The sequence below is a fragment of the Bombyx mori genome, chromosome 5 (assembly GCF_030269925.1).
Source record: "Bombyx mori chromosome 5, ASM3026992v2".
NCBI classification, from domain to species: Eukaryota; Metazoa; Arthropoda; class Insecta; order Lepidoptera; family Bombycidae; genus Bombyx; species Bombyx mori.
Genome location: NC_085111.1, coordinates 2,753,842 through 2,780,790, shown reverse-complemented (window position 1 = coordinate 2,780,790; position 26,949 = coordinate 2,753,842). Strand labels below are relative to the sequence as shown.

The window sequence follows — 26,949 nt, the reverse complement described above, 5'->3', positions numbered from 1 at the left end:
CTGTCCCAAAAAAAACCGCGCTTTACCATTTAAAATATGATTTGGTCATATCTAAATGAGACGCCGATGTTAACTGACGATACTCCGGTCATCGTTTATCGTGTAAGTGGGGAGCGAAGAAATGGTATATAGTAGAGGAATATGGAAGGAAAAAACATATCCCAGGTGACTGGGATAAGGGCAGGAGAATGATGACTCCGGTCATCGTTCTCGTAGAACCCGTTGCTTGCGACGAAGGGCTCGGCGAGTAAATTAACCTACAGACACATCCCTCTGAGTTTCTCGCCGGATCTTGACAGTGGGTCGCGTTTCCGATCCGGTGCTAGATTCTACGAAGCACTGCTCTTGCTAAGGCCAGTGTTATAACGTCGTCAGGCTTGAGCCCCGTGAGCTCACCTACTTGTTAGGGTTACGCTGACATAGCCTCTCAGCTTTGATCAGCTTAGGTAGAAACAAAAAAAAAAGACGATACAATTCACAGTCTTGAGATAAATCGGCGAATGAAACATAACATTCGACGCAAGTGAAGTTGATATTGAAACGTCATGAGACTTTGAACTTTAAACATATAGGGATTAGAGTTTATTGAAAATAATTTTATTGAGACGAATTTAATACGAATAAGTGAGAACATGTGCACGGAATTCTGGACAAGCGAAATTGATCTTAAAACTTTGAAGCTTTAGGCTTTGTGTATTTTTTAAATTTAAACTTACCTTTATTTAACCTTACCATAATTTAAATTTACCTTTTTACGTCAATGGGACTTTTTTTACACCCGAAAGTAATATCCGAAATTTTGGTGCCAAAAATTGAAGAACTAATCCTTTATTTCCGTGTCCGTGTGTACAGGAGGTCGACACTGACATGAAAGCCGGTATATTGTGACCGTATGTATGAATTATTAATGTTTTTTTTTTTATTTAATTTTCAGGATTCTTACACGTATCTCTCGCCCTGCCAGGCCGGCTGCATGGGAAGCATGCAGCTCGACAACAATACATTCTTGTATTATAATTGTTCGTGTATCAACGGAAGTGCGACAACCGATCTGTTAGTACCGAAGTTTTATTTAATTTTTTTTTATTTGTTAGATGGGTGGACGACAGTGGTTATTGGAGCCCTTAGACATCTGCAACGTAAATGCGCCACCCACCTTGAGATGTAAGTTCTAAGGTCTCAGTATAGTTACAACGGCTGTCCCCCCCCTCCCCCCTACCCAAACCGAAACGCATTACTGCTTCACGGTAGAAATAGCCAGGGTTGTGGTACCTACCCGTGCGGACTCACAAGAGGTCCTACCACCAGTAAAGTACTTTTTGAAAGCCGCGTGACGTCATTAGTGGGGATATTCGAATCGTTTGCTTTCTGGAACTAGAGGCCTCCACGGCCTGATGAATAAGACGCAAGGTGTACTCGTAGTATCTACTAATAGTTTACTTGGTGGTTTCTTTAATCGCTTAGGATAATCAGTAAAATAATCATTACTCTTACACAAACATAACAAAATCGAATAAGCTATTGTGGCTTAATAGATAAGATGGTGTACTCCTATAGAGAGATGCGACTGTGCCAGAGTTCGAATCCCACAGATAAGTAAAAAAACTCCACGCAAAATGTGTATTTAACTTGTGTTCATGAATGAATTCTCTCACGAACGAATAATATGTATTGTACAATAAAAATAGGTTACGATTTTTTGTTTGTGTAATCATTGTTTAATTACGTAGAGAACGTATAGTAAACCTGCACGTGTAGGTACCACTATCCTGGTATCCTATACTGAATTCTGCCACGAAACTGTCATATGTTCTGTTTTAAAAGTTGCCTTAGCCATTACCCTCTACCAATGAAAACTGGACTTTATATCTCAAGGTGGACGAGAGAATTTACATCGTAATATCTATGGGTTTCAGTGACTGCTCAACGGCTTAGTGGCTCGTTTATTCGTCTTTGTAATAAATAAATACGACAAGCTTAGTATAACAAAGTAAATCTAGAGTTCCTAGTGAAAAAAAAAACTCAAGTTGATAATTATTGTGTATCAGCGCCATCTGTATTCGTTTCCGCGAACTATGACAATACAGGGTGTGCGTTTTATTTTGCAGGGGGAAGCTGTACGATCTGCACAATAGAACGTTCCAGGAGCTGGCCGCGCCCGAGGGGTACGCGGTGAGCGGGGAGTGCGGGGTGCCGTGCTCGCAGATCTACGTCTTCATCGCCATCTTCGCGGCCATCATGTTCGTGCACGCCAGTGGAGAGGTCGGCGCCGTGCTGCTCATCATCCGCTGTACCGACAAGCACGGTCAGTACTCCTGCAGCCCACAGACACATCCCACTGAGTTTCTCGCCGGATCTTCTCTGTGGGTCGCGTTTCCGATCCGGTGGTAGATTCTGCGAAGCACTGCTGTTGCTAGGGTTCGTGTCAGCAACGTCGTCAGGTTTGAGCCCCGTGAGCTCACCTACACACGTTAGGGTGAAGCTGAAATAGCCTCTAAAGGCTATCAGCTTATGTAGGAAAAAAACTGGGTTTAAAACCTGGTAACGTAAATACGCCTCATATTTACTCAGTCAAGCTCCACGGCTGTCATTAATCGATAGGGTTCCGTTTGGTTGGTACATAACCAGGTGTGTGTGGTGTTCCAGACAAGGCGATGGCGATGGGCGTGATCCAGTTCGCCATCGGCGTGTTCGGCAACGTGCCGTGCCCCATCGTGTTCGGCGCGGCCGTGGACGCCGCGTGCCGCCTGCGGGACTACGCGTGCGGCGAGCTCGGCGCCTGCGTCTTCTACGACACGCACTCCTTCAGATACTTCTACTTGGGTCAGCATTACTCTTGTGTTCTAGATTATTATATATTTTACTGGTAGTAGGACCTCTTGTGAGTCCGCACGTGTAGGTACCAACTACCCCGCCTATTTCTGCTGTGAAACAGTAATTCGGTTTGAAGGGTGGGGCAGCCAGTTGTTACTGAGACTTTAGAACTTATATCTCAAGGTGGGTGGCGCATTTACGTTATAGATGTCTATGGGCTTTAGTAACCACTTAACATCAGGTGGGCTGTGAACTCGTCCATCCATCGAAGGAATAAAGATTAAAAAATATATATTTTTTAATATTCGATTCAAAAATTTCATTAAACGAATAATAGAGTCCGTGTACGTCCGAATCCGTCACCTATACAGAATCGCGAGGCCGAAGTCTCTATTGTATGGCCTAACTACTATCCCACTAATCATGATTGCATCGTGACAATGTCATATCACATACGATAACTCCGAACTTTTTTTTTTACACATAACTTCATCATTGATTATGGAAGTCGCTTAAGGTGCTTGCTTAGAGAAATGGGTCTTACAGTATCGGCACGTATACATACGCCAGGTGTTGCTCATGAGGTCGATACCAACAATGGCGTTAGTCTAACGAGAGAATAATCGTGCATGCCAGTTTGCAAACTATTCGCATGAAATCTAAGTTACAGTTCATGTCTCAAGATTGGCGGTGGTGTTCAGACGTCACTAACTCTTCAAACCAATAGGATGGATGGTTCTTCGATTCATTTACTAGATAAAAAATATTATTATAGGAAATTCTTTTTCTTTTTCTCCACCTTATCCCACTAAGTGGGGTCGGCACAGCTAATTTTTCTTCTCTTCCATTCTCTTCTATCAGCCGTCATCTCACCATCACTCCTCTCTCTCTCTCATATCGTCATTCACACACTTCATCCATGTCTTCTTCGGTCGACCTCTTCCCCCTTTACCTTGCACTACCATTTCCATACATCTACTTTTACATTTCTTCCGATATACTCATTCTTTATCTTGTCCATTCTTGTCACTCAACACATCCATCTCAACATTCGCATCTCTGCCGCATGCACACTATTATTATAGGAAATGTCGCTTTGAAAAGTGTTTCATCAACAGGCCTCTCGGCAGCGATCATGTTCCTCGCCTTCATAATGGACCTGCTGGTGTGGAGTAAGGCGGGGCGCATCGACATGAACCCCAGCGAGGCGGGCGGCCCCCCCCTCCCCGCACTGGCGGCCTCACCCCCCGCGCCGCCCTCGCCGGACCACGTGCTGCTCGCAGCGCCCACCGACACGCAGCTGTGACGTCACTGTTCATACGAGTCGCACTTCTAGTGGTGGCCGTATCGATAACGTATGTTTTATGATACTTTCTACTTTCAACTAGTGATGAGCGAAGTCGGTCACATCGACATAGCATTGCCCCGCGACTCCCTCCCCGGACCACGTGGCTGTATGACGTGCACCTGTGACGTCACTGTTTGTAAGCATTTCATCTGTTTACCTTATCATTTATATTGTTGGTTATCTATATCCTATTAGTGCATTATTTGAACAAATATATTTTATTATACACAATATTAATATGATTTTTAAAATAATTAATCGACATTATTTGTTAATTTTAAAGGTTTTATTCATCAATTTTGCTACACAGAATCGACAAAATTTGTCTTCAAAAAATTTAGATAAGATTCAGGATATAGAAACCAATAAAAATCGATATCCAATGTTTCGGTACATTTCCACTTCTCATGTTTTAAATTGTCTTTGTCGATAACTCGTTACTAAAACAAACGGCTAGCAAGAATAGCTTAGAAAGTACAATAATATTATTTATATCACAAAACCATGATGCGATATTCGAAATAAACGACCAAACTCTATAACAATATATATTGTATAATTTAATATCGATATTTTTATCGATTCATTATTCGCCTATAGTAAAATATTTAATCGATATGTGCTGTATGTACTGCTCAATATAACACGCATAATAATAATGAATTTAGATACATTTTTTTAATGTATAGAAGTATATACTTTTAAATAAAATACTAAGTAATATAAATTTTAAATATACATAGGTTATATTATTATGTTTGTGTGACTACGAAGTATCGATCATGTGCTACTTTTAAATATCGATAATCTTAAAAGCAAAATTAAACTCAATTAGGAAAATTTTTCGAGAGTAGCATCGTAAATATTTTAATGGAAACGATTTATTCGATCTATTTTTTTTCTTTTTCTTTAATAAGATTCGCTTTAAAACGAAATCATCACGATACCTATTATTATTAGTATAATGATAGTTTTTGCTGTTATTATATTGTGGTTTTACATATTTCGTAGTGAAAAATTTTACTCTGGGACTGAGTTGTTTTGTTTTTAATGTTAGTTTTATGTTGTGTTTCAATGTCAAACCTCATTATAGGAACAAATATTTCATCGCGCTTATTCGGTAGACTGACCGACGTATTAAATGTCGTCCTTATAACAACATCAAAATTGTTATTCTACAAGATTTTATTAGAAATTGTCGTTAGCGCGATTCAGATCTTTACCGAATTTCATTTAAGGGATTGAAAAAAAAAATTACCTTTAACATCTGAAACTTAACATTGTCTTTCTGAATGCCCCGTTTTTGAATATGAAAACAATTTTTGAAGGAGTTTTATGCAATAACATTTACTATTGTAAGCAATGTCTGTCTTAATAGAGTTATGTTTATTGAGAGACATTAATATACATAACCTTAAACGTAGTGTTACACTGAATCGAGAAATCGAAAGTCGTTCAACACGAACAAATCCAAAGAAAATGTTTATGGTTTATGATAATTTAATTCATATAAATACTGTAGAAAATGCGACAAATACACGAATTTATTTCTAAAGTGATAAAAGCAAAAGTAGATTTCGTAACAAGATACTACTAGACAATACAAGTACTATCATATTTTTACTGGTGGTAGGACCTTTTGTGAGTCCGTGCGGGTGGGTACCACCGCCCTGCCTATTCCTGCCGTGAAGCAGTAATGCGTTTCGGTTTGAAGGGTAGGGCAGCCGTTGTAACTTACTTGAGACCTTAGAACTTATATCTCAAGGTGGGTGGCGCTTTTACGTTGTGGGATGTCATGGGCTCCAGTAACCACTTAACACCAGGTGGTCTGTGAGCTCGTCCACCCATCTAAGCAATAAAAAAAAATATCAGTTTTGTTGAATACATAACAATGTTTATGAAATTTATAAAAGAACTTCTTATAAGGTCAAACGCAATGGTTCAAAATGATACTTATATAGTAAATGACTTAAACGGTGATGGCATTTGTTCATCTGCGTCTAAAATAATTACCCGTGATAAATAGATAGTAGTTGATCCTGGTCGTAACCACACCTAAAACTAGATGATTTCCTTAATTGCTTTTTATCTGGGCCTATAGTGAAACAGTTCAGATGTCTCTATAAAAAAACTATTAATGTTCGTTAAATGATAAAAATGTTGACACATCGATATCAGCCATAGAGATGTTCGTAATTTCTTTTCAGTGTAACAACTACTCTATTCTACTTCTATTATTGCGAATTACATGGCTAGTGATTAGACGTTTATTGTTAGTTATTAGTAATTTTTTTTTTTTACAAATTTATTATACGAAATAATAATTACTATTATTCAATGTAAATAATATTATAATGTTACAAATAATATATATTTAAGTAAAAACACTATAATCACATTTTAATGTTACGTTTTAGCTTTTTTATTTAGGGTTTTTATTTTTAATTTTAATGTTATTATAATACCACTGTCGTTTTATTTAGTTGATCATTTTAAGTGAAACGAATACAAGGCTGGGCCATGTGTAAAAGTTTTAGTTAGCTTATTTAGAGCTTTTATATTGAGTTTATCGATAAAATTAGAAAACATTATTTTAAACATGCCTCGTTTACATTTTTGTTAAGTTTTAGTATTAGTAATTGAATTTGAATGATGGTAGGACGTCTTGTGAGTCTGCGCGGGTAGGTACAACCCCCCTATTTTCTGCCGTGAAGCAGTAATGCGTTGCAGTTAGAGAGGTGAGGTAGACGTTGTAATGTAAAAATTGAGATTTAGAATTCATGTCTCAAGTTGGGTGGTGGCATTCATGTTGTTGATGTCTATAGACCACAGTAACCACTCAACACTAAGTGGGCCGTGAGCTCTTCCATCCATTTAAGCAATAAAAGAAATCAATATAAATAAAAAACATTCTAAGTTTTAATTATTCGTTATTATCTATTTAAACAATTTATCACTAATGTCACTGTAAAAACTTGTCAATTGTAAAATATTTCACACATATAATAGCCGGCAAACTTCTTGAGCATTTGTTGACGTAGTGGGGGTAAGTTTGCGCATGGTACACTCACGTGCAAAAACATTATTTACTCTGCGTCATAATGCAATTAAATTATTAAAATCAACATATGTATTTATTTTTATATTTATTAGAACATCAACAAAAAATATAGGTTAATAATTGTAATAAGTTTAATCTTGGGGTAAAATAGATATTCCTTCTATTAAGTCAAAACTAGAGCTGTTGCCAGGTCTTCGTTCAGTAGAAGCGAAGCTGGTATTTGTAATTTTTTTTTTCGTTATCATAATCTTGACCATTATCATCATCACTGTTTTCATCACCCGAGTCGCCATCATCGTGATAAGTCGACATAGGGCTCATCGGTGTAGTTTACGACTCGGTCGGTTCGATCTTCTTTTTTGTCTATAATTTATTATTTTTTGAAGATATTCGATTCGTAGTAATCGATATTACTTTTTTCAATTATCAGCTTCCGATTATTTTCTGTTTTTTTTTCATCTGAAGCCTAGCTCTTTCATAATTCGTCGTAAACTTCATTCCGAGCCATTAAAATGTATATCTTCTTTAAAATTTTCGAAGTCTTTCTACGGTACGGAGTTTCGCTGCTTGTTATGTAGTTATTATGATTACATCTTTTTATTACAGATTGAACGAAACTATCCATTCCGGTAACTTTCTTCTTCCCTGATCTTTTCACGAGGAGCAAGCCAGAGCCTTTAGCTTCGTTAATAATGCACCTAACAGTACTCACTGATGTTTTTGTTGCTTCCGAAGTCTGTTTTACTTTTTCCATAATATCATTCTTCCCCTGTTTTATAATGAAGCAATATACGTCGTACACAATTTTTCTACCCTTTCTTTTGAATACTACACCAGTTTGTCGCGGCATAGTGTATTTTTTATAAAAAATCAACAAACACTCAACAAATAGCAATGGCAACAAAGTCAACAAGCAATTATAACAAAATTTATTAACGATTAATAACGATAGACTTTTCACTGTACGCAAGCGTACTTTTGGGAGCAAGCGGAACGAGGGCGCGTTGCGGGACGCAAGGTTCGACTGATCTACCAATAACGCGCTCGATACGATTTCCCCTGCCGTCGCGCCTCACCCTCACCACCAAAGTGATCTAAAATTCGGTTCTGCGCAGTCAAGGTCATTTGCTCACGATGTTTGCCGGTTACTATACCTGTTTTTGAAATAGAGTGAAACAAAATTCCTTTTATTTCATTTTTACGTCGTTTTTTGTGTCACAGTAAGAAATATGCATCAGCTTTTATTGTCGAACCGCATTTTCACATTTCACACAGTATAATAACACAATGATAATAAAAAAAGTTTTCTTTAAAATAATGTAAACGAGTCATAATATTCGAAGCATCACACATAAACACGATATCTGTGATGTTATGTTATTTGTGTGTGTGTGGTTTTACTTTAAATATGTAGGTAAATAAAATATGCAAGAAAATATTATTATAAATATATTATTTCAATTGTATGTTAGATTTTTATTATTTTGTAATCGCCATTTATATAAAATGGCGTCAGAATATTCGTATAGTATAAAGTGTTATACACAATTATGTATACATGAATTATATTTAAAAATAATATGCTAAATTGTACAATTTACGCAGCTTGACCCAAAAAATATTTAGCGACTTATTTGGCACTTTATGTCTGTGACGGACTATGAGGTTTTAAAAAAAATAAAATAAAAAAACATGTTTTATACATAGACATGGAAATTATATTATGTTAAAAATAATGTCGATTTGAATTTGGATATGTTTTTTTTTTGAAATGGTTTACTCAATATTTAAACAAATAAGGCCAGTTATACACTTTGAAGTAACATAGTATGTTGAATTTATATGTTTACATGTTTTATACATAGTTATGACCGCAATATTAAAAAGTATATATACGTTCCTTAATTTCGTAAACAGTGCATTATATTGGAGTGCAATTATTTTGTTTAAAAAAAATATATCTTAGCGTAAACGTCTCGGGAGCGATCATGTTTATAATCGCCATGTTTTATTAGAATTAGAATAACCAATATTGATGATTTTATAATTTATCTGTGCTCTTTTTAATTATCAACATTGCAATATTGTTTAATAATGATCTATGGATTTATATAAGATAATGATATTAAGTATTGAGGATGTTTATTGTCTTTATTTTTGTTGTAACATTATCTTAAATTGTCCCGTTGTCTTTAATATAAAAAATACATTTTATACAGGTATAAATTAGAACAATTTCAGCGTGTTTAATAATAATTAATGATTATTTGTTGTATTCGTGTATACATTTTAGTTAAATAATTATTTGAACAGTATATATAACATTTATGCTATGTTGTTGTTTAAAAGTATCTTTATATATATATTTAATTTTTAAATGATTGTTTCACTTCACAATATGGTAGCTTAGAATATTGTTGTTTTTATTATGTGTGTTTGAAATGAAGTAAGTTTTAGATTTTATAATCAAATGTAATGTAAATTACGTCTTTTTTAATAGTGAACACAATTTTACTAGTCTACGTTATAGTTTATAGTTTAATAATACCTCTGGAATTTAGGAATAATAATAATAAAACAATAATAATGAAACTTCAATGTTATTTGAATAAATTTTTACAATCTTTCTATGGTTTTTTTTTATTGACTTATTTTTATGAGTAAAATAAAAACTCACTGAGTTTCTCGCCGGGTCTTCTCAGTGGGTGGCGATTTCGATCCGGTGGTAAATTCTGCGAAGCACGGCCTTTGCTAGGGCTAGTTTGAGCAATTTATCTCAGGCTGAGTCCCGTGAGGTCATCTACCGCCGCGTAAATGGAATAGCCCCTTAGGCTACCGACGAATAAGTAGGGTTTTTTTTTATTGAAATCTATACTAATATATAAATCTACAGTGATTTGACGGATGTTCCGTTAAACTACTGAACCGTGAATCCGATTGACTTGAAACCTGGTATCCATGTAGAAAATGCATGTACTTAACGGATAGGCTAATATTTATACGAGTGTTGGACTCCCTACACCAGTTGCGGGGGCGTTAATTATGAGAATCTTTGTGGGGGTGAGAAATAATAATGTTAATTTTAAATGTCCAGCGAAGCGAACGGGTACAGCTAGTTAAATATAAGAGTTTGACAACATATCCTGTATCCTAATTCAGTTTTGGATCCCCAATAAAATAATTTAAACAGTTGCAGCTTAATCTCGGATACCGTGGTCCGTAGATCATGTAAACCAAAGTATTGGTTACATAGAAAATTGTCAAGTGTTATAATAAGATTAAATAGATTTACCTAGATAAAATATTTTTCTTTCGGACACGATTTTAACGGATTTTTTTTTGCTACATTGTTTTTAGTACGATTACTACGGGAACCAAAAGATTTTTTCCGGTGACAACCGAGGAACTTACATTATATGTACCTAATAATTAACAGAATAAGACTTTTAAAAAATTGCATTTGATAAATTTTATTTACTTTGTGTACTGTATGTACTTGTGTATGTATGTATCTGTATATGTGATTGTGTATATATACTCTTTTTTGTGTATGTATTTGTAACTTAATATAAATTTCATTGCACCTACCACTATTTATTCTGCACTACCTATGGTTGACTGGTAGAGAATGCCTTAGGCATTAAGTCCGCCAATGTAAATTTTACATGAAGTGTAATAAATATAAATAAATAATGCTATCACAACAATTCGGTAATTGATCTTCACTCCATTTTAGTATCACAAGAATATTTAACAGAGATTGTCGCAAAATGAGAAAGGTTTAAAGGTATTTTTATATGACATTGGTCGAAGTAGGTTAAAATAAAAAAATTGCATTTATTATTTTGTCAATGAAAAACATTTTAGAAAAAATATTAGTTTTTATCAAGATTGAATTTTCCTAACGACGTAGGTTTGGATTGTTTTCAAAACATTGTATTGAAAGTACAAACATTAAAATATATAATATATTCAATACTACGGAAATAACTACTGCTCTCACACTAGTGTATATTCAGTGCCCTGAAATTGCAATACTTTAAGACAAATATTTTTTTCTGTATGGAAACTAGCGACATCTTGTAGCGGATGCCCCTAAACTTTTATGTTGTTGGAGTTGAGGTATTTAATTATTGTATAACTAAACACAGAAAATAAAAATAATAATAAATCATACAATTCTTTATTTGTTATAGACAAATTGATTAATTTTTATTAATTTGTGGTTTCTGAAAATTTACAAAATCCTTCATTATAAATAAAATATAGGATAGGTAATATGTAACATGCCACCTACATGAGAAATGAAGCCATCTAGTGGCCGACGCCCGTAAACATTTTTGTTGAATGCTTGAATTGCTTATTTATAACAAATTTATGTGTATTATCTATGGTATATTATCACTGGGTGTTTGTTTGGATTTTTATTAAAAACATGTACTTAAATGTTATTTACTTCTGATCTCTTACTGATTCAATTTTTTTTGACATTCACTAAGTACATCCAATAAATGATTTAGGATTAGAAGTTGGAGGTATTTCATTTCTCAATTCAATTTCAATTCCACGAAATCCCGAAATCTGATAAAATTATTTGTAATCTATGTTATTATTGCTTCTTGATAAATTCAAACAGAATTTTTATTTATTTGTGATTACAAAAAAATTTGATTCAATTACAAAAAATTTTGTGATTACAAATAAATTCACTGAAATATCTCAAACGTATGTATTGCTATTTTTGCTAGTCAGAGAATGATAAGACTAAAAAACGATTCAGTGAATTACATCATGACGGATATGAAAGGACAAGTTTGTACGCTGTTGACCATAAGTATTCATATTATTCCAATTTTAAACACAATGTGTAATTATTATTTTTTATTACATAAAATTATATTCATTTAATGGCTTTATTACGTGATTACCTAGAGGATGTTAAATGTTCACCTTTGCTCATGGACAATATGAATTTAAGCAAGGGCGCAACAAAGCCGCTGCCTACTGCTTAGGAATCTGTTTTTAAACTTTGTTTGAAAAAGGACATGATCTCAGTAAACACTGTAGAGGGTAATTACAGAGCTTGTAGCGGACGGTTTCTTATTTAGATATTTATATTTGTGAGGAGGAAGATTTTTACAATAAAATAAAATAAAATTATGATGCAACTTTCATGGCTGACAGTTTATTCCTACTGACATTAGACACAAAATTTAAAAATTATAAAAATATAAATGACAGCTTTGCAACTAAACTTTTTGCTGCAGTTCCAAACATGCCCCCGGATGTTGAAAGGTTTCCTTTCAACCCAAAACTAATCCGCAATCAGGGGACAAATCTTATTAAAAGACCTCTTGATGACTCCGCTTGAGGTACGAATGTCTGCGACCCGGTTAACTCCGTCGGACCCTGGATAGACAGCTACTATGCGGCCCAGTCTCCATTTAAGTGGCGGGAGATTGTCTTCCTTCACCACAATCAGGCTGTGAAGCTTCAGCAATGACTGATTAGTGCGCCATTTTGTTCTTTGCTGCAGCTCACTAATGTATTCCTTTGACTATCTGGCCCAAAAATGTTGTCGCATAAGCTCTAACCGCTGGAACCTGGTGAGATGGCTTAGCCGGCAGTCCTTGTACTCAGCAGCAGGCATTGCAGTAAGGGGTTGGCCAATGAGAAAATGCCCAGGAGTAAGCGGTATCATGTCATCGGGATCGCTTGATAGTGGAGTCAGCGGCCGAGAATTCAATATTGCTTCGATTTGCGTTAGGACAGTGATCAATTCATCATAAGTTAAATTACAATTTCCCAATACTCTGTGCATATGGAATTTAATAGATTTAACCCCCGCATCCCAAAGACCCCCAAAATGAGGAGAGTAAGGTAGACACAGGTGGAAGTTAATACCTTCTTCGATCAAAGCATCAGGCAAAGAATTGCAATTAGATTTTAAGAATGTACTGATTTATACGCACCGACGAATGACGTACCATTGTCCGAATAAATATGAGTAGGCTTAACTCTCCGTGATACAAACCGGCGTAGCGCAGAGAGAAAACTATTGCTGGTTAAATCACCTACTAATTCTATATGGATCGCCTTTGTTTTGAAACATACAAAAATCGCGATGGAGACCTTAACGATTCTACAACCTTGACCAAGGCGGTTAACGGACGAGATGGGTCCAGCATAGTCGATGCCTACACACTCGAACGGGCGACCAGGAGCGAGGCGGTGCACAGGTAAATTTCCCTTAAGAGGAGAAACTGTTTATGCTCGCATGCGAGTACATCTTATACAATTATGGTAAGTGGTTTTGGCCAAATTGCGACCGCCAATAGACCAGTAGACTTCTCTTATAGAAGCTAATAATAGTTGGGGTCCAGCGTGCATAAGCTTAATATGTTCAGCCTTGAATACGAGTTTTGTGAGAATGTGAGTGGACTGTAGTATTATAGGATATTTCTTCTCATACAAAAACTCCGACGCGTTTCCAAACCTGCCACCAACACGCATAATTTGAGCGTCATCAAGAAAGACATTGAACTTGTTGAGGGGACTTTTAGGAGATAACGAATGTCCCTGAGTTAGGAGCTTGTATTCGACAAACAACTCAGACTGAGCTTTCCTAATAATCAAGTTCAAAGTGTTCTGTAACTCTTTAGAGCTTAAATGACTGATTTATGGATATAGCTTTCTGCATACATTTATGAATCTCAATGCATAAGGTACAGCACGTTTTAGTCGAGATAGGTTTGAGAATCGGCTGAAATCAATAAATGAATCATCACGTGGAACTGAAAGGTGCAATGAGACTTCAGGACGAACTTCAGGGAGTCTGGACTCTCCATGATCTCCACCGTACGATTGCGAACGAAAGGCTGTAATTTACTAGGCAACATTTTAAGCCAGCCTAACACAATCGTCGAGTCAGTCCAAAAAGTAGTATGCCTGACCTGAACCCGGAGCGAATCAATAGCCTTCTCGTAGAGGCGCACTCCTACCAGAGCCCCACAGAGCTCCAACCGAGGGATCGTAGTTGGCTTTAATGGAACCACTTTACTCTTGGCCATAAGTAACGAGACCTTGATTCGTCTATACACGTTCGCGCTTCGCGCGTAAAGGCAAACACGATAGGCGCTTTGCGACGCATCTGTAAAAATGTGGAGATCCACATAAGTATAAGCTTCGCAAACAATAAGGCGAGGGATGCGCAAATTATTTAAAAGCGGAAGGCTTTTAATTATATTAGTCCAAATTTTGGCTATTTCAAATGGGAGCTGTTCGTCCCATGATAACTTATGAACCCATAGCCGCTTCAATAGTATTTTAATAGGAACGATGCAGGGAGAAACTAACCCCATGGGATCAAAAATGCGTGCAGTGACAGAAAGCATAGAGCGTTTCGTAGAAGGCGAGGCTTCACACGAATCGACAGAGAAAGAAAACTCATCTGTGGCTGTCTGCCAATTGAGGCCTAATGTCTTACACGACTCAAGGGATCCGATATTTAAACTGAGGGACGAACTATCGTCGCACGGATCACTAGTAAGACAGAGTAGAGGATCGTTGGACTTCCACTTGCGCAGAGGCATCCTGGCGGAGGCGAGCTCTGCGGCGGCAACTTTTCCTTAATGTCCAACGCCTCCTGAAATGAGTCAGACCCCGTGAGGAGATCATTCACGTAGAAGTCGTGAATGATGATCTCTGAGATCTTCTTGTCACTGCATTTAAGGCCGATCTGCTTAAGACATTACGGCAAGGTAACTAGAGTTGTCTGTTACTTAAGCAGTCCGCAGATTGTTTTAAGGGTACACGCACACGAAAACAACCATCAGCTAGACGTTTCGTATTTTTAACGAAATGTTCTAAACATTTTCGTTCCTCCTCGGAGTATGATGACTTAAGGCCGACTTCCTTCGGCTGCCAGAACCGCGACAGCAAGTTCTGAGTTACATCAACGCCAAGATCAAGATCTTGAGAAATGTCTGCAAGTTTTGTGAAGTTGCACATTAGGGGAGCAGATCCTTGACCATCACTTAGATCCCTTGAAACCACCAACCAGCCAAGTCGAGTTTCCCAGAGGATAGAGATGTTATCTCCCAGATTGATCTTTCGCGTCCCGAGCAGATCCCAAAAGATATTAGATCCAATTATCATGTCAATTTCTGACGCCCTATAAAATTGGGGATCAGCTAAAATAATATTAGCGGGAATATTTAAATGCGAAACATCAAATGAATGGCAAGGCACGTCGTCAGTTATGGACGGCAATACATAACAAAGAAGACATTTGGAATAATTTTCAGTGCGTGAACTGAAAGAAACATAACACATTTTTGAAGTGTTAGTTCTAGTCTTATCGATGCCGAAAATAGGTTTATCTATATTAATATACTTGGCATTCAATAAGCGACCCGTTTTCTCACTAATGATGCAAGACGAACTCGCACAATCCAGAAGAGCACGTATAATGTGCTCGTGACCATTACTATCAACAACTTTAACGAGAGCCGTCGCAAACATACCATCTTTACTAATCTCTGAAGGTGCGGCGGCAGAATACGTGGCTAACGTTAGGCCGTGGTTACCAGGAGGTTCAGGCTGGATGGCGGAGATGATTGCCGTAGTGTCACGCTTAGGAGCGGGCTGATTAATTCTCTGTTTATTATTAGAATAGGTGTGCAGCAGCGTATTATGCCTACGCTTACATAAAGTACAACCACCTTTTTTGCAGCGATTCGAATAGTGACCACTACGAAAGCAGTTGTAACACACCTTGAACTGAGGAATTAATTCCCATCTCTGCTCATTATTAAGGCTCAGAAATTTATCACATTTATAAAGATAATGCTCACCATTACAGTGGGGGCACGATGTTGTGCCGGAACCAGAAAAAATACTAGCGCCGCCACTCGACGACGGCTGCGTTCCGGAAACAGAAACTAATGTTTGAATTTTCTGACCTTTAGGCGACTGTGGTGGCTGAACTTGTGTGTGAGGAAGGTTAGGGAGAGTAAATTCCATCGTTTCTAATAGATCGGCCCGGTTACGAATGAAATCGAGAAATATGGACAAAGAAATGGGCTTTTCTTTATCAAGACGACCTTTGCACTCTTCCCATTCACGCAGCGTCTTCTGTTCGATTTTACGACTCATCATGTGGATGAGAAGAGTGTCCCAATGATCAGTCGGTTCGCCCAGCGACTCTAAAGCTCTCAGGCTTTTATTCAGCTGATCTATGAAACGTCTTAAATTAAACGAAGATTCATTCTTTATTGCGTCTATATTAAATAAATTATTAACATGTGTTTGAATTAATAGGCGCTTATTGTCGTACCTCTCACATAACAGCTTCCACGCCACAGAATAGTTGCTGGCAGAGAACTGAATCTCCTGAAGTAGTACAGCAGCAGAGCCTTCTAGCGAGGCCCTGAGGTAGTGGAATTTATTAATTTCTCCTATCGCCTCGTTCGAATGTATAAGACTACTGAAGGTGTCATGGAATTCCAGCCAGTTGTTATATGAACCATTAAATTTGGGTAGACTAATGGTAGGCAATTTAACCAGGCTATGATTACTCACATGAGAACAACTCTCAAAACTATGCGCATCGGTTTGTAACAATTTAGAATTACGAGAAAGAATCTCCTGAGCCTGTGAAAGGGATTTGTAATAAATCGATTCGAAATCTTCTCTCTCTGTGCTTTGCGAGCTGAAATCGTCAGCGAGGCATTCTATTTTAGTTTGTACTACGTCATATTGTTCAAATAATAATTCGATCTTACCGATTCTTAATTGCAATTCATTAACTTGTTGCTGATTCAACGTACCGCTCAATTCCTCGATGTACTTTCTGAATGTAGTCAATCGGCCTTTTAGACTAGCTCGTTTTTTAACTAGCTCCTTTTGATCTTTCTCACTCATTTTTGAAGTATTTGGGCAGAAGCGGGCTAGTTAATCTGGTATTGATAGAAGTTATAATTGAAATAATGAACTGTAATGACAACTAAAATGAACTATACAGTCACACTATTATGTACACACCTATAATTAATAAATAAATAATAATTTTACAAGTGTGAAAGACAGACTATTACCAAAAAAATGCCAACAAAAACACATTAAACAAACCACATAGTTAACCCAGCTTGTAATATGATAAATATAAATAATCTAAACAAAAAACAGAGTAATGGGTTACACATCACTAATTTGTCCTGAATATCAAACTTGGATCACTTCCCTTATTTCCTGGGTATCTCGGCTCGATGGACCATGTAGCGGACGGTTTCTTATTTAGATATTTATATTTGTGAGGAGGAAGATTTTTACAATAAAATAAAATAAAATTATGATGCAACTTTCATGGCTGACAGTTTATTCCTACTGACATTAGAAACAAAATTTAAAAATTATAAAAATATAAATGACAGCTTTGCAACTAAACTTTTTGCTGCAGTTCCAAACAGAGCTCGATTGTTCACGGTGGTATCATCATTGACCCATCATTAACATCTTCGGCTACAGAGTTTCACATATCACCTAAGAGCGGGAGCCTCGTGCAAGGTTCGGCAAACCCGAAAAAAATTTGTCATCATGATCTGCTTAGAACTTTACCCGAAGTTCCTCCGAGTTTTCAATCTATACCCAAGCTCAAGATTATCTACAACCCTAAAGGCAAGAGAGATGGGAGCAATTGTCCAAGTTAAAACCGTGCTCTGTAAAGCCAAGACAAAGGCAAAGACTTTTTGTCTAAGCATGAAAGACCCGTATTTGCCCTATTCCGGCGAAACTAAGGATATTTTTTGTAATAGTATCATAATTATCAATAACTTGTATTATTTCACAGCTGAATTCATATCTTAGGATAAAAGGCAAAACGCGATTTGACACTCCCTATGTTACATCACACTTGTTTATTAGATTTATGATGCCTTTGATTTCACAAGTTTCTTTTTTAAGATTTTCCTTTAAATCATTTTTGGCTATATTTCCGGGTACATAGGCGAGGGAACAACCGATGTTAGTTTGATTTGTATGTAGAATTCCACAAAAAGATTAAAAAACCTAGTTGTTTCCTCGTTTTTCTGTTCCTCCCGTCGGTGACAATAGAGAATCATCGGATGCGCGTATAAACACCATGATCGAGCATTTCGTACCGTGATCCGGATCGGTATATAATGACGGGACAGGGTGCTCTGGTCACAGTCATCAAGAAAGCATCAGCATGGTCAGAATAGCTTTTATAGTTTTAGCATTGGCGGTTTTCTCCTTTGCTGCACCAGGTATGAGACAAGTTTTGATTTCTACATGTCTTTTGTTAATATTCTCGCGAGCAGTTGTTTTTAATGTTGATCGGTTTTTATTCATGCCAGTTTTAAATATTATTTAAATGATGATTTGTAAATATGTTTATCTCTAGTTCCACTGTTCTAAATATGTGTCAGTAAATATTCGCCTAAGGTGTGAGCGTTATCATATGTCCGAAATTAGAATTTTGTGAAAACTTCAGCTGCAGTCGATAACGTTTCTATGCAAATAACATCGATAATTTTGTTTAGTGCCTGAAGCCGACAACATCAGCTGGTATGTCTATGTGATGAAGGCACGAAGGCAACAAAAAAGAGCCTAAAAAAATTGTGAAAACATTATTTCTCGACCTTAAAACTGTGATACAATAATGCGATTATCATACTTACATAGGGCGGGAATTACTATTACTATATAAAATATGTTTCCTGACCACAGTGTGCGTGACTTGATGAACTCTATAATAAACCCCAGTTCCCGACCCTTTAGTGCATTAATATTTATTTCATTTAAAATAATACCGTCGTCCCAACTATGTATGATGAAACATTAACGCAATTTTAGTTATGTGATGCCGTGGATATTACGATTACGTCAGATCTGAACGTAGAAAAATTTAAAAAGAAATTCATCAAAATTTACACCCTGTATTTTGTTACCAGGAGAAAGAATAAGAAGATTCGAACACGATCCAAGTTTAGGTGGCTATGGGAATTACGGTGGCTACGGACACGTTCCGGGCCACGGATACGGACCGGTGTTGCCGCTGAACTCACATTCATACTCAAAATCCTCAGCAAGCGCGAGCTCCGTATCTAGCGGAGGAAATATCGCTGGATGAGAGGAAATGGAATGTAAGTTCATTCCGATAGAGGCACCCGTCACGTGCGGACGTGCTCATCGTCCACTCGATCGCCCGGTCTTTGTTCGCCCGGCTTTTGTTAGCCCGGCCATTGTTCGCGCGGCCTGTGTTTGTGGTACATCTGCCGACTAAGTGCTCTTTCTGGAAGTTTTTATTTGTTTTGTTTCCTTTTGTTGTTTCTGTGTTCGTGGTACATCTGCCGACAAAGTGGTTTCCTGCAAGTATTTATTTGTTTTGTTTCTTTTCGTAATTTCTGTTTTGTTGTGCTTTTTCTTTGTCCTGTAGTAATCGCGCCGCATTGCCACCTGTGTTCAATAGAACCGCTCAGGTCCGAGAAGTTGGGGCCTCGCCGCAAGGCGAGTGTTTTCAAGACCCGGGGCCGCCCCACCTGGGTACTCAGCGATCATGGACGCTGTATTCGCGGAATTCCTCCGACTTCGCCACCCACAGCTCGCCTCGGAGTTTTTGGCCTTCAAGGCCAATCACACTGCGAGCCCTCTCGAGGACTCCGCCGCGCTCGCTGCTCCTGCGTCGCCTGTACCTGCGTGCAGAGCTTCTGCATTGAGCACCGCAGCCTCTGTCGTGCCTGCCGCTCCCGTGTCGCCTATACTGGCGAGAAAAGCTGCTGCGTCGTCCGCCGTGACCATCGTTTCAGCTGAGCGATCATCCGCGGCCTCCGTCGCGCCCTCTAAAACACCTACACTTGCTCGTAGGTCGCCTGCACCCGCCTCCTCGTGCTCCGACTCTGACTCGGACATGGAGGTCGACCTCGCCCCCGCCTCATCGACGGATGGATTCACCCTGGTACAGAAGGGTAAGAAGCGTGCCGCGGAGTCTCGAGCGCCCGCGGCCGCTAAAATTAGCAAAGCCGTGAACGCGTCGCGCCCCCGCCCTCAGACTCCCGTTGCGCCCCCAGCCCGTGCCACTCCGTCGCCGCGTCCGGTGGCACAAAATAAAACCCAGACCCCTCCCCCGGTTATCCTTCAGGAGAAGGCAGCTTGGGATCGAGTTTGCCTGGCCCTTAAGGCCAAAAATATAAATTTCACGAATGCCCGTAACCTCGCGAACGGCATTCAAATTAAGGTTCAAACACCCGACGACCATAGGGCCCTCTCTTCTTACCTCCGTAAGGAGCGTATAAGTTTCCATACGTATACGCTCCAGGAGGAGCGCGAACTCCGCGTTGTAATACGCGGAATCCCTAAAGAGTTAGATGTAGAGCTCGTAAAAGCCGACCTGTTAGAACAAGGCCTACCAGTGAATTCTGTGCACCGTATGCACACCGGTCGCGGTAGGGAGCCATATAATATGGTTCTAGTCGCTCTCCAGCCTACCCCCGAGGGTAAGAAAATCTTTAACACACAGACCGTCTGTAGGCTCTCTGGTATCGCTGTCGAAGCCCCCCATAAAAAAGGCACTCCTAGCCAGTGCCATAACTGTCAATTGTACGGGCACTCTTCCCGTAACTGTCACGCGCGCCCCCGATGTGTTAAGTGTTTGGGCGATCACGCCACGGCCCTCTGCGCTCGCGACCAAAAAACCGCGACGGAACCGCCTAGCTGCGTCCTGTGTCGAACACAGGGTCACCCCGCGAATTACCGTGGTTGCCCCCGAGCCCCTAAAATAAATCGCCGCGTCGCCCGCCAAAACCGCCTCCGAGCTTCCGGCCCAGACATCAAAGCCTCGGCACCCTCTGCGTCGCAGGCTAAGCCAGCGTTCGTTCCGGCGGCGGTGCCCAGTGTCTCGGCCTGGGCAAAACCGCTGCCGTACACGAACACGGCTACAACTCCCTCCTCCGCGATTCGTCCCGCCCCCGCGACTCGTCCCTCTCCCGCGACTTGCCCTCCGACCGCGTCCGACAATCTCGCTTTAGCAATCGACTTCTTTCAGTCGATCAACTTTGAGCGCGTTAACGCTTTGGGCGACGCCATTCGCGCTGCCTCCACTACACAACACTTTATCGCCGTTGTGCAGGAATACGCCGACGTATACGCGTCATTAAATACGTACGTCCTCCCCTCACTCCGCCGGTAATCAATGGCGTATATAAGTAGAATAAAGCCCCTATCCGTAACGATAGGATTTTTTAACGCTTACGGTCTCGCAAATCAACGTGATCAGGTTTCTGACTTTTTGCGTGACCACCAAATTGATATCTTTTTAGTGCAGGAGACCCTACTTAAGCCCGCGCGCCGTGACCCTAAAATCGCGAACTATAACATGGTCAGGAACGACAGGCTCTCTGCCCGTGGTGGTGGTACCGTCATTTACTATAGAAGAGCCCTGCATTGCGTCCCGCTCGATCCTCCCGCGCTCGCTAATATCGAAGCATCAGTGTGCCGAATCTCACTGACGGGACACGCGCCGATCGTTATCGCGTCCGTTTATCTTCCACCGGATAAGATCGTTCTAAGCAGTGATATCGAGGCGCTGCTCGGTATGGGGAGCTCTGTCATTCTGGCGGGCGACCTAAATTGTAAACACATCAGGTGGAACTCACACACCACAACCCCGAATGGCAGGCGGCTTGACGCGTTAGTCGATGATCTCGCCTTCGATATCGTCGCTCCGCTAACCCCGACTCACTACCCGCTAAATATCGCGCATCGCCCGGATATACTCGACATAGCGTTATTAAAAAACGTAACTCTGCGCTTACACTCGATCGAAGTAGTTTCAGAGTTAGATTCAGACCACCGTCCCGTCGTTATGAAGCTCGGTCGCGCTCCCGATTCCGTTCCCGTCACGAGGACTGTGGTGGATTGGCACACGCTGGGCATCAGCCTGGCTGAATCTGATCCACCATCGCTCCCGTTTAACCCGGACTCTATCCCGTCTCCTCAGGATACCGCTGAAGCCATAGACATCTTAACGTCACACATCACCTCGACATTAGATAGGTCATCGAAACAAGTTGTAGCGGAGGACTTCCTTCACCGCTTCAAATTGTCCGACGATATTAGGGAACTCCTTAGAGCTAAGAACGCCTCGATACGCGCCTACGACAGGTATCCTACCGCGGAAAATCGTATTCGAATGCGTGCCCTACAACGCGACGTAAAGTCTCGCATCGCCGAAGTCCGAGATGCCAGATGGTCTGATTTCTTAGAAGGACTCGCGCCCTCCCAAAGGTCTTACTACCGCTTAGCTCGTACTCTCAAATCGGATACGGTAGTAACTATGCCCCCCCTCGTAGGCCCCTCAGGCCGACTCGCGGCGTTCGATGATGACGAAAAAGCAGAGCTGCTGGCCGATACATTGCAAACCCAGTGCACGCCCAGCACTCAATCCGTGGACCCTGTTCATGTAGAATTAGTAGACAGTGAGGTAGAACGCAGAGCCTCCTTGCCACCCTCTGATGCGTTACCACCCGTCACCCCGATGGAAGTTAAAGACTTGATCAAAGACCTACGTCCTCGCAAGGCTCCCGGTTCCGACGGTATATCCAACCGCGTTATTAAACTTCTACCCGTCCAACACATCGTGATGTTGGCATCTATTTTCAATGCCGCTATGGCGAACTGTATCTTTCCCGCGGTGTGGAAAGAAGCGGACGTTATCGGCATACATAAACCCGGTAAACCAAAAAATCATCCGACGAGCTACCGCCCGATTAGCCTCCTCATGTCTCTAGGCAAACTGTATGAGCGTCTGCTCTACAAACGCCTCAGAGACTTCGTCTCATCCAAGGGCATTCTTATCGATGAACAATTCGGATTCCGTACAAATCACTCATGCGTTCAACAGGTGCACCGCCTCACGGAGCACATTCTTGTGGGGCTTAATCGACCAAAACCGTTATACACGGGAGCTCTCTTCTTCGACGTCGCAAAAGCGTTCGACAAAGTCTGGCACAATGGTTTGATTTTCAAACTATTCAACATGGGCGTGCCGGATAGTCTCGTGCTCATCATACGGGACTTCTTGTCGAACCGCTCTTTTCGATATCGAGTCGAGGGAACCCGCTCCTCCCCACGACCTCTCACAGCTGGAGTCCCGCAAGGCTCTGTCCTCTCACCCCTCCTATTTAGCTTATTCGTCAACGATATTCCCCGGTCGCCGCCGACCCATTTAGCTTTATTCGCCGACGACACGACTGTTTACTATTCTAGTAGAAATAAGTCCCTAATCGCGAAGAAGCTTCAGAGCGCAGCCCTAGCCCTAGGACAGTGGTTCCGAAAATGGCGCATAGACATCAACCCAGCGAAAAGTACTGCGGTGCTATTTCAGAGGGGAAGCTCCACACGGATTTCCTCCCGGATTAGGAGGAGGAATCTCACACCCCCGATTACTCTCTTTAGACAACCCATACCCTGGGCCAGGAAGGTCAAGTACCTGGGCGTTACCCTGGATGCATCGATGACATTCCGCCCGCATATAAAATCAGTCCGTGACCGTGCCGCGTTTATTCTCGGTAGACTCTACCCCATGATCTGTAAGCGGAGTAAAATGTCCCTTCGGAACAAGGTGACACTTTACAAAACTTGCATAAGGCCCGTCATGACTTACGCGAGTGTGGTGTTCGCTCACGCGGCCCGCACACACATAGACACCCTCCAATCCCTACAATCCCGCTTTTGCAGGTTAGCTGTCGGGGCTCCGTGGTTCGTGAGGAACGTTGACCTACACGACGACCTGGGCCTCGAATCAATTCGGAAATACATGAAGTCAGCGTCGGAACGATACTTCGATAAGGCTATGCGTCATGATAATCGCCTTATCGTTGCCGCCGCTGACTACTCCCCGAATCCTGATCATGCAGGAGCCAGTCACCGTCGACGCCCTAGACACGTCCTTACGGATCCATCAGATCCAATAACCTTTGCATTAGATGCCTTCAGCTCTAATACTAGGGGCAGGCTTAGGGACTCCGGTAACCGTACTCGTCGAACTCGACAAAGAGGTCGACGTGCAACCTAACCCATGCATCAGCCCGCTGAGTTTCTCGCCGGATCTTCTCAGCGGGTCGCGATTCCGATCCGGTAGTAGATTCATTCGCGAAACAATTGCTCTTGAGTTGTTAGGTCTCCTTCGGAGGCGCTCGGGCAGTTGTTAGCAAATCCCACCCCTCTTGGCTGAGCCTTTGCTCGCCCACCTGTCCTGGTGAAACTGGAAAGGCCTTCGGGCCACCAGTAAACTTTCAATCATAAAAAAAAAAAAAAAAAAAGGAATGTAAGTTGAAAAAAATATTGAACGGTCGAAGGACCACTTGAACAGTCAATAATTGTCGCCTGGTTCGTGTCCGTTTTTTAGGAAGTCAAAAAAAATACTGCCTGCCGCTGGTCACGTACGCCCTCGTTCCATTTTTTTTTATTGCTTAGATGGGTGGACGAACTCACAGTCCACCTGGTGTTAAGTGGTTACTGGAGCCCACAGACATCTACAACGTAAATGCCCCACCCATCTTGAAACCTTCTAAGATCTCAATATAGTTACAACGGCTGCCCCACCCTTCAAACCGAAACGCATTACTGCTTCACGGCAGAAATAGGCAGGGCGGTGGTACCTACCCGTGCGGACTCACAAGAGGTCCTACCACACCTCTCTCTTCACACCTTCTCTCTTTATTTTTGAATTCTTTTCAAGTGTTTGTCTTAGTCTGTATCTATGTCTAGTCGTTGTAGATCTTATGTCCTGTCAAAGAGGTTGCACGCGACGACAAATATAATGTCTGCCCATTTACTCCTAAAACTATTTTAATAAGTCATTCATTATTTCTTTCACTGAAATGAAAACGTTAACAACTGTTTTTTCATTGACGTTACAAATTATTCTCCGGTTCTTTTTCTGAGGTGATTTAATGTAAGTATAGTACCACCCGCCAGGATTTGGCTTATAAGAGAATCCCACCCAATACTAAATGCCTTAGGTATAGACGAAGGTTAATATTTCATCACTATTCATCACTAATTTTCATCACTAATTTTCATCACTGGTGGTAGGACCTCTTGTGAGTTCGCACGGGTAGGTACCACCACCCTGCCTATTTCTGCCGTGAAGCAGTAATGCGTTTCGGTTCGAAGGGTGGGGTAGCCGTTGTAACTATACTGGGGCCTTAGAACTTATATCTCAAGGTGGGTGGCGCGTTTACGTTGTAGATGTCTATGGGCTCCAGTAACCACTTAACACCAGGTGGGCTGTGAGCTCGTCCACCAATCTAAGCACTAAAAAATTTTTTTTTGTTCAACCATATTTAATTCGTTTGTAACCGTTTCGACTACTTTACTGCTTGTTTCGTGCTGACTTTACGAGCGAAATTGCTCAATTTTTATCTAAGAGAAGTATGCGAGTGTGGTTAAGGTATCAAGCGAACTTTATGAAATAGAATATAATTTCTCCATCGATTCTATCTTCTCGAGTGTACGGTAGATTCAAAAGGTTTTATATGCCCGTTTCTTCGAGCCACATGAAGGCTCATAGATTGTGTCATTACACCGACAACTGAAGTAGAAGGCGCTTGTTAAATATTTAGCTACATCTAGGCTGTCTATAATCGAATACCACAACAAGGCAGAAAGACCGTAGGAATCGTTATAATAAAAAATAGTAATACAATTACTAAATTTTACTGGTGGTAGGACCTCTTGTGAGTCCGCACGGGTAGGTACCACCGCCCCGCCTATTTCTGCCGTGAAGCAGTAATGCGTTTCGGTTTGAAGGGTGGGGCAGCCGTTGTGACTATACTGAGACTTTAGAACTATATCTCAAGGTGTGTGGCGCATTTACGTTGTAGATGTCTATGGGCTCCAGTAACCACTTTAACACCAGGTGGGCTAGGAACTAGTCCACACATCTAAGCAATAAAAAATAAATAAAAAAAACAATTGCAAATTTTATGAGTCTCGACTTTATTAAAAAAGTATAGTTTATAGACAAACATATATGAGGTTGTTGATTTCCTTCTGCTGGTTTGAGAAATGATTAAGATATATGTACACTTTATTTATATTCATTTAATATTTTCAGAAAAATCAACAAAGATGACAACGGATAATGACCACAAGTTAATCACGAAGATATTGTATATTATTTAATCTACTACTTAAATCTACAAATGGTAATGACACTGTAATTTTAATGTTTCAATTAATAATTTCATATATAAAGCAATTAACATTAGATGATTATGAGGGAAATTGTAATGATTATTTCATAATAAAATGATTGTAATTTTTCAAATTATTTCGTATTATTTAGATAGATAGATGAAAAGATACTGTTTACTTTGGGCGAAAACATACTTTCTATTTCTGGTAAAATAAAAAATAAATTCATAATTTTGTTCAATGTCCTAACTTCGGTCCTTCGGTAAATACTTAATCCGACAATAGTACTATCGGAAACTGTTTTTATACTACATAGTATTCCCGTTATTGAAGCATGAGTGTAATAAAAATAGAACTTTAAAAAATTTTCTTGGACAGTAAACTTAATGAACTGCTTTCACACCTTTTCTTCGGATATCTTTGTCATTTAATATATTTACAATATACTAAGAGATTATTAATATATTTATAAATAAAGCACCTATTGGCGAGTGATATATGAGATCAA

General features: G+C 40.1%; 1 protein-coding gene and 1 long non-coding RNA gene across 5 annotated transcripts in view; both read left to right on the top strand.

The window, feature by feature from the left end:
* Positions 1–9,849, top strand: part of LOC101741547 (solute carrier organic anion transporter family member 74D) — an 87,633-nt gene extending 77,784 nt beyond the window's left edge. For all 4 annotated transcript variants that reach the window (XM_012695706.4, XM_012695705.4, XM_012695707.4 and 1 more), the window contains exons 8-11: positions 935–1,053; positions 2,109–2,305; positions 2,647–2,823; positions 3,933–9,849. In XM_012695706.4, the coding sequence (XP_012551160.1) occupies positions 935–1,053; positions 2,109–2,305; positions 2,647–2,823; positions 3,933–4,120 (681 nt within the window). In that variant the 3' untranslated portion in view covers positions 4,121–9,849. The remainder of the gene's footprint in view (positions 1–934; positions 1,054–2,108; positions 2,306–2,646; positions 2,824–3,932) is intronic.
* Positions 9,850–18,421: 8,572 nt separating this feature from the next.
* Positions 18,422–26,574, top strand: LOC119628556 (uncharacterized). Its single transcript, XR_005244719.2, has 3 exons — positions 18,422–18,508; positions 19,196–19,387; positions 26,362–26,574. It is a non-coding gene; the product is annotated as an uncharacterized LOC119628556 (long non-coding RNA).
* Positions 26,575–26,949: the final 375 nt, after the last annotated feature.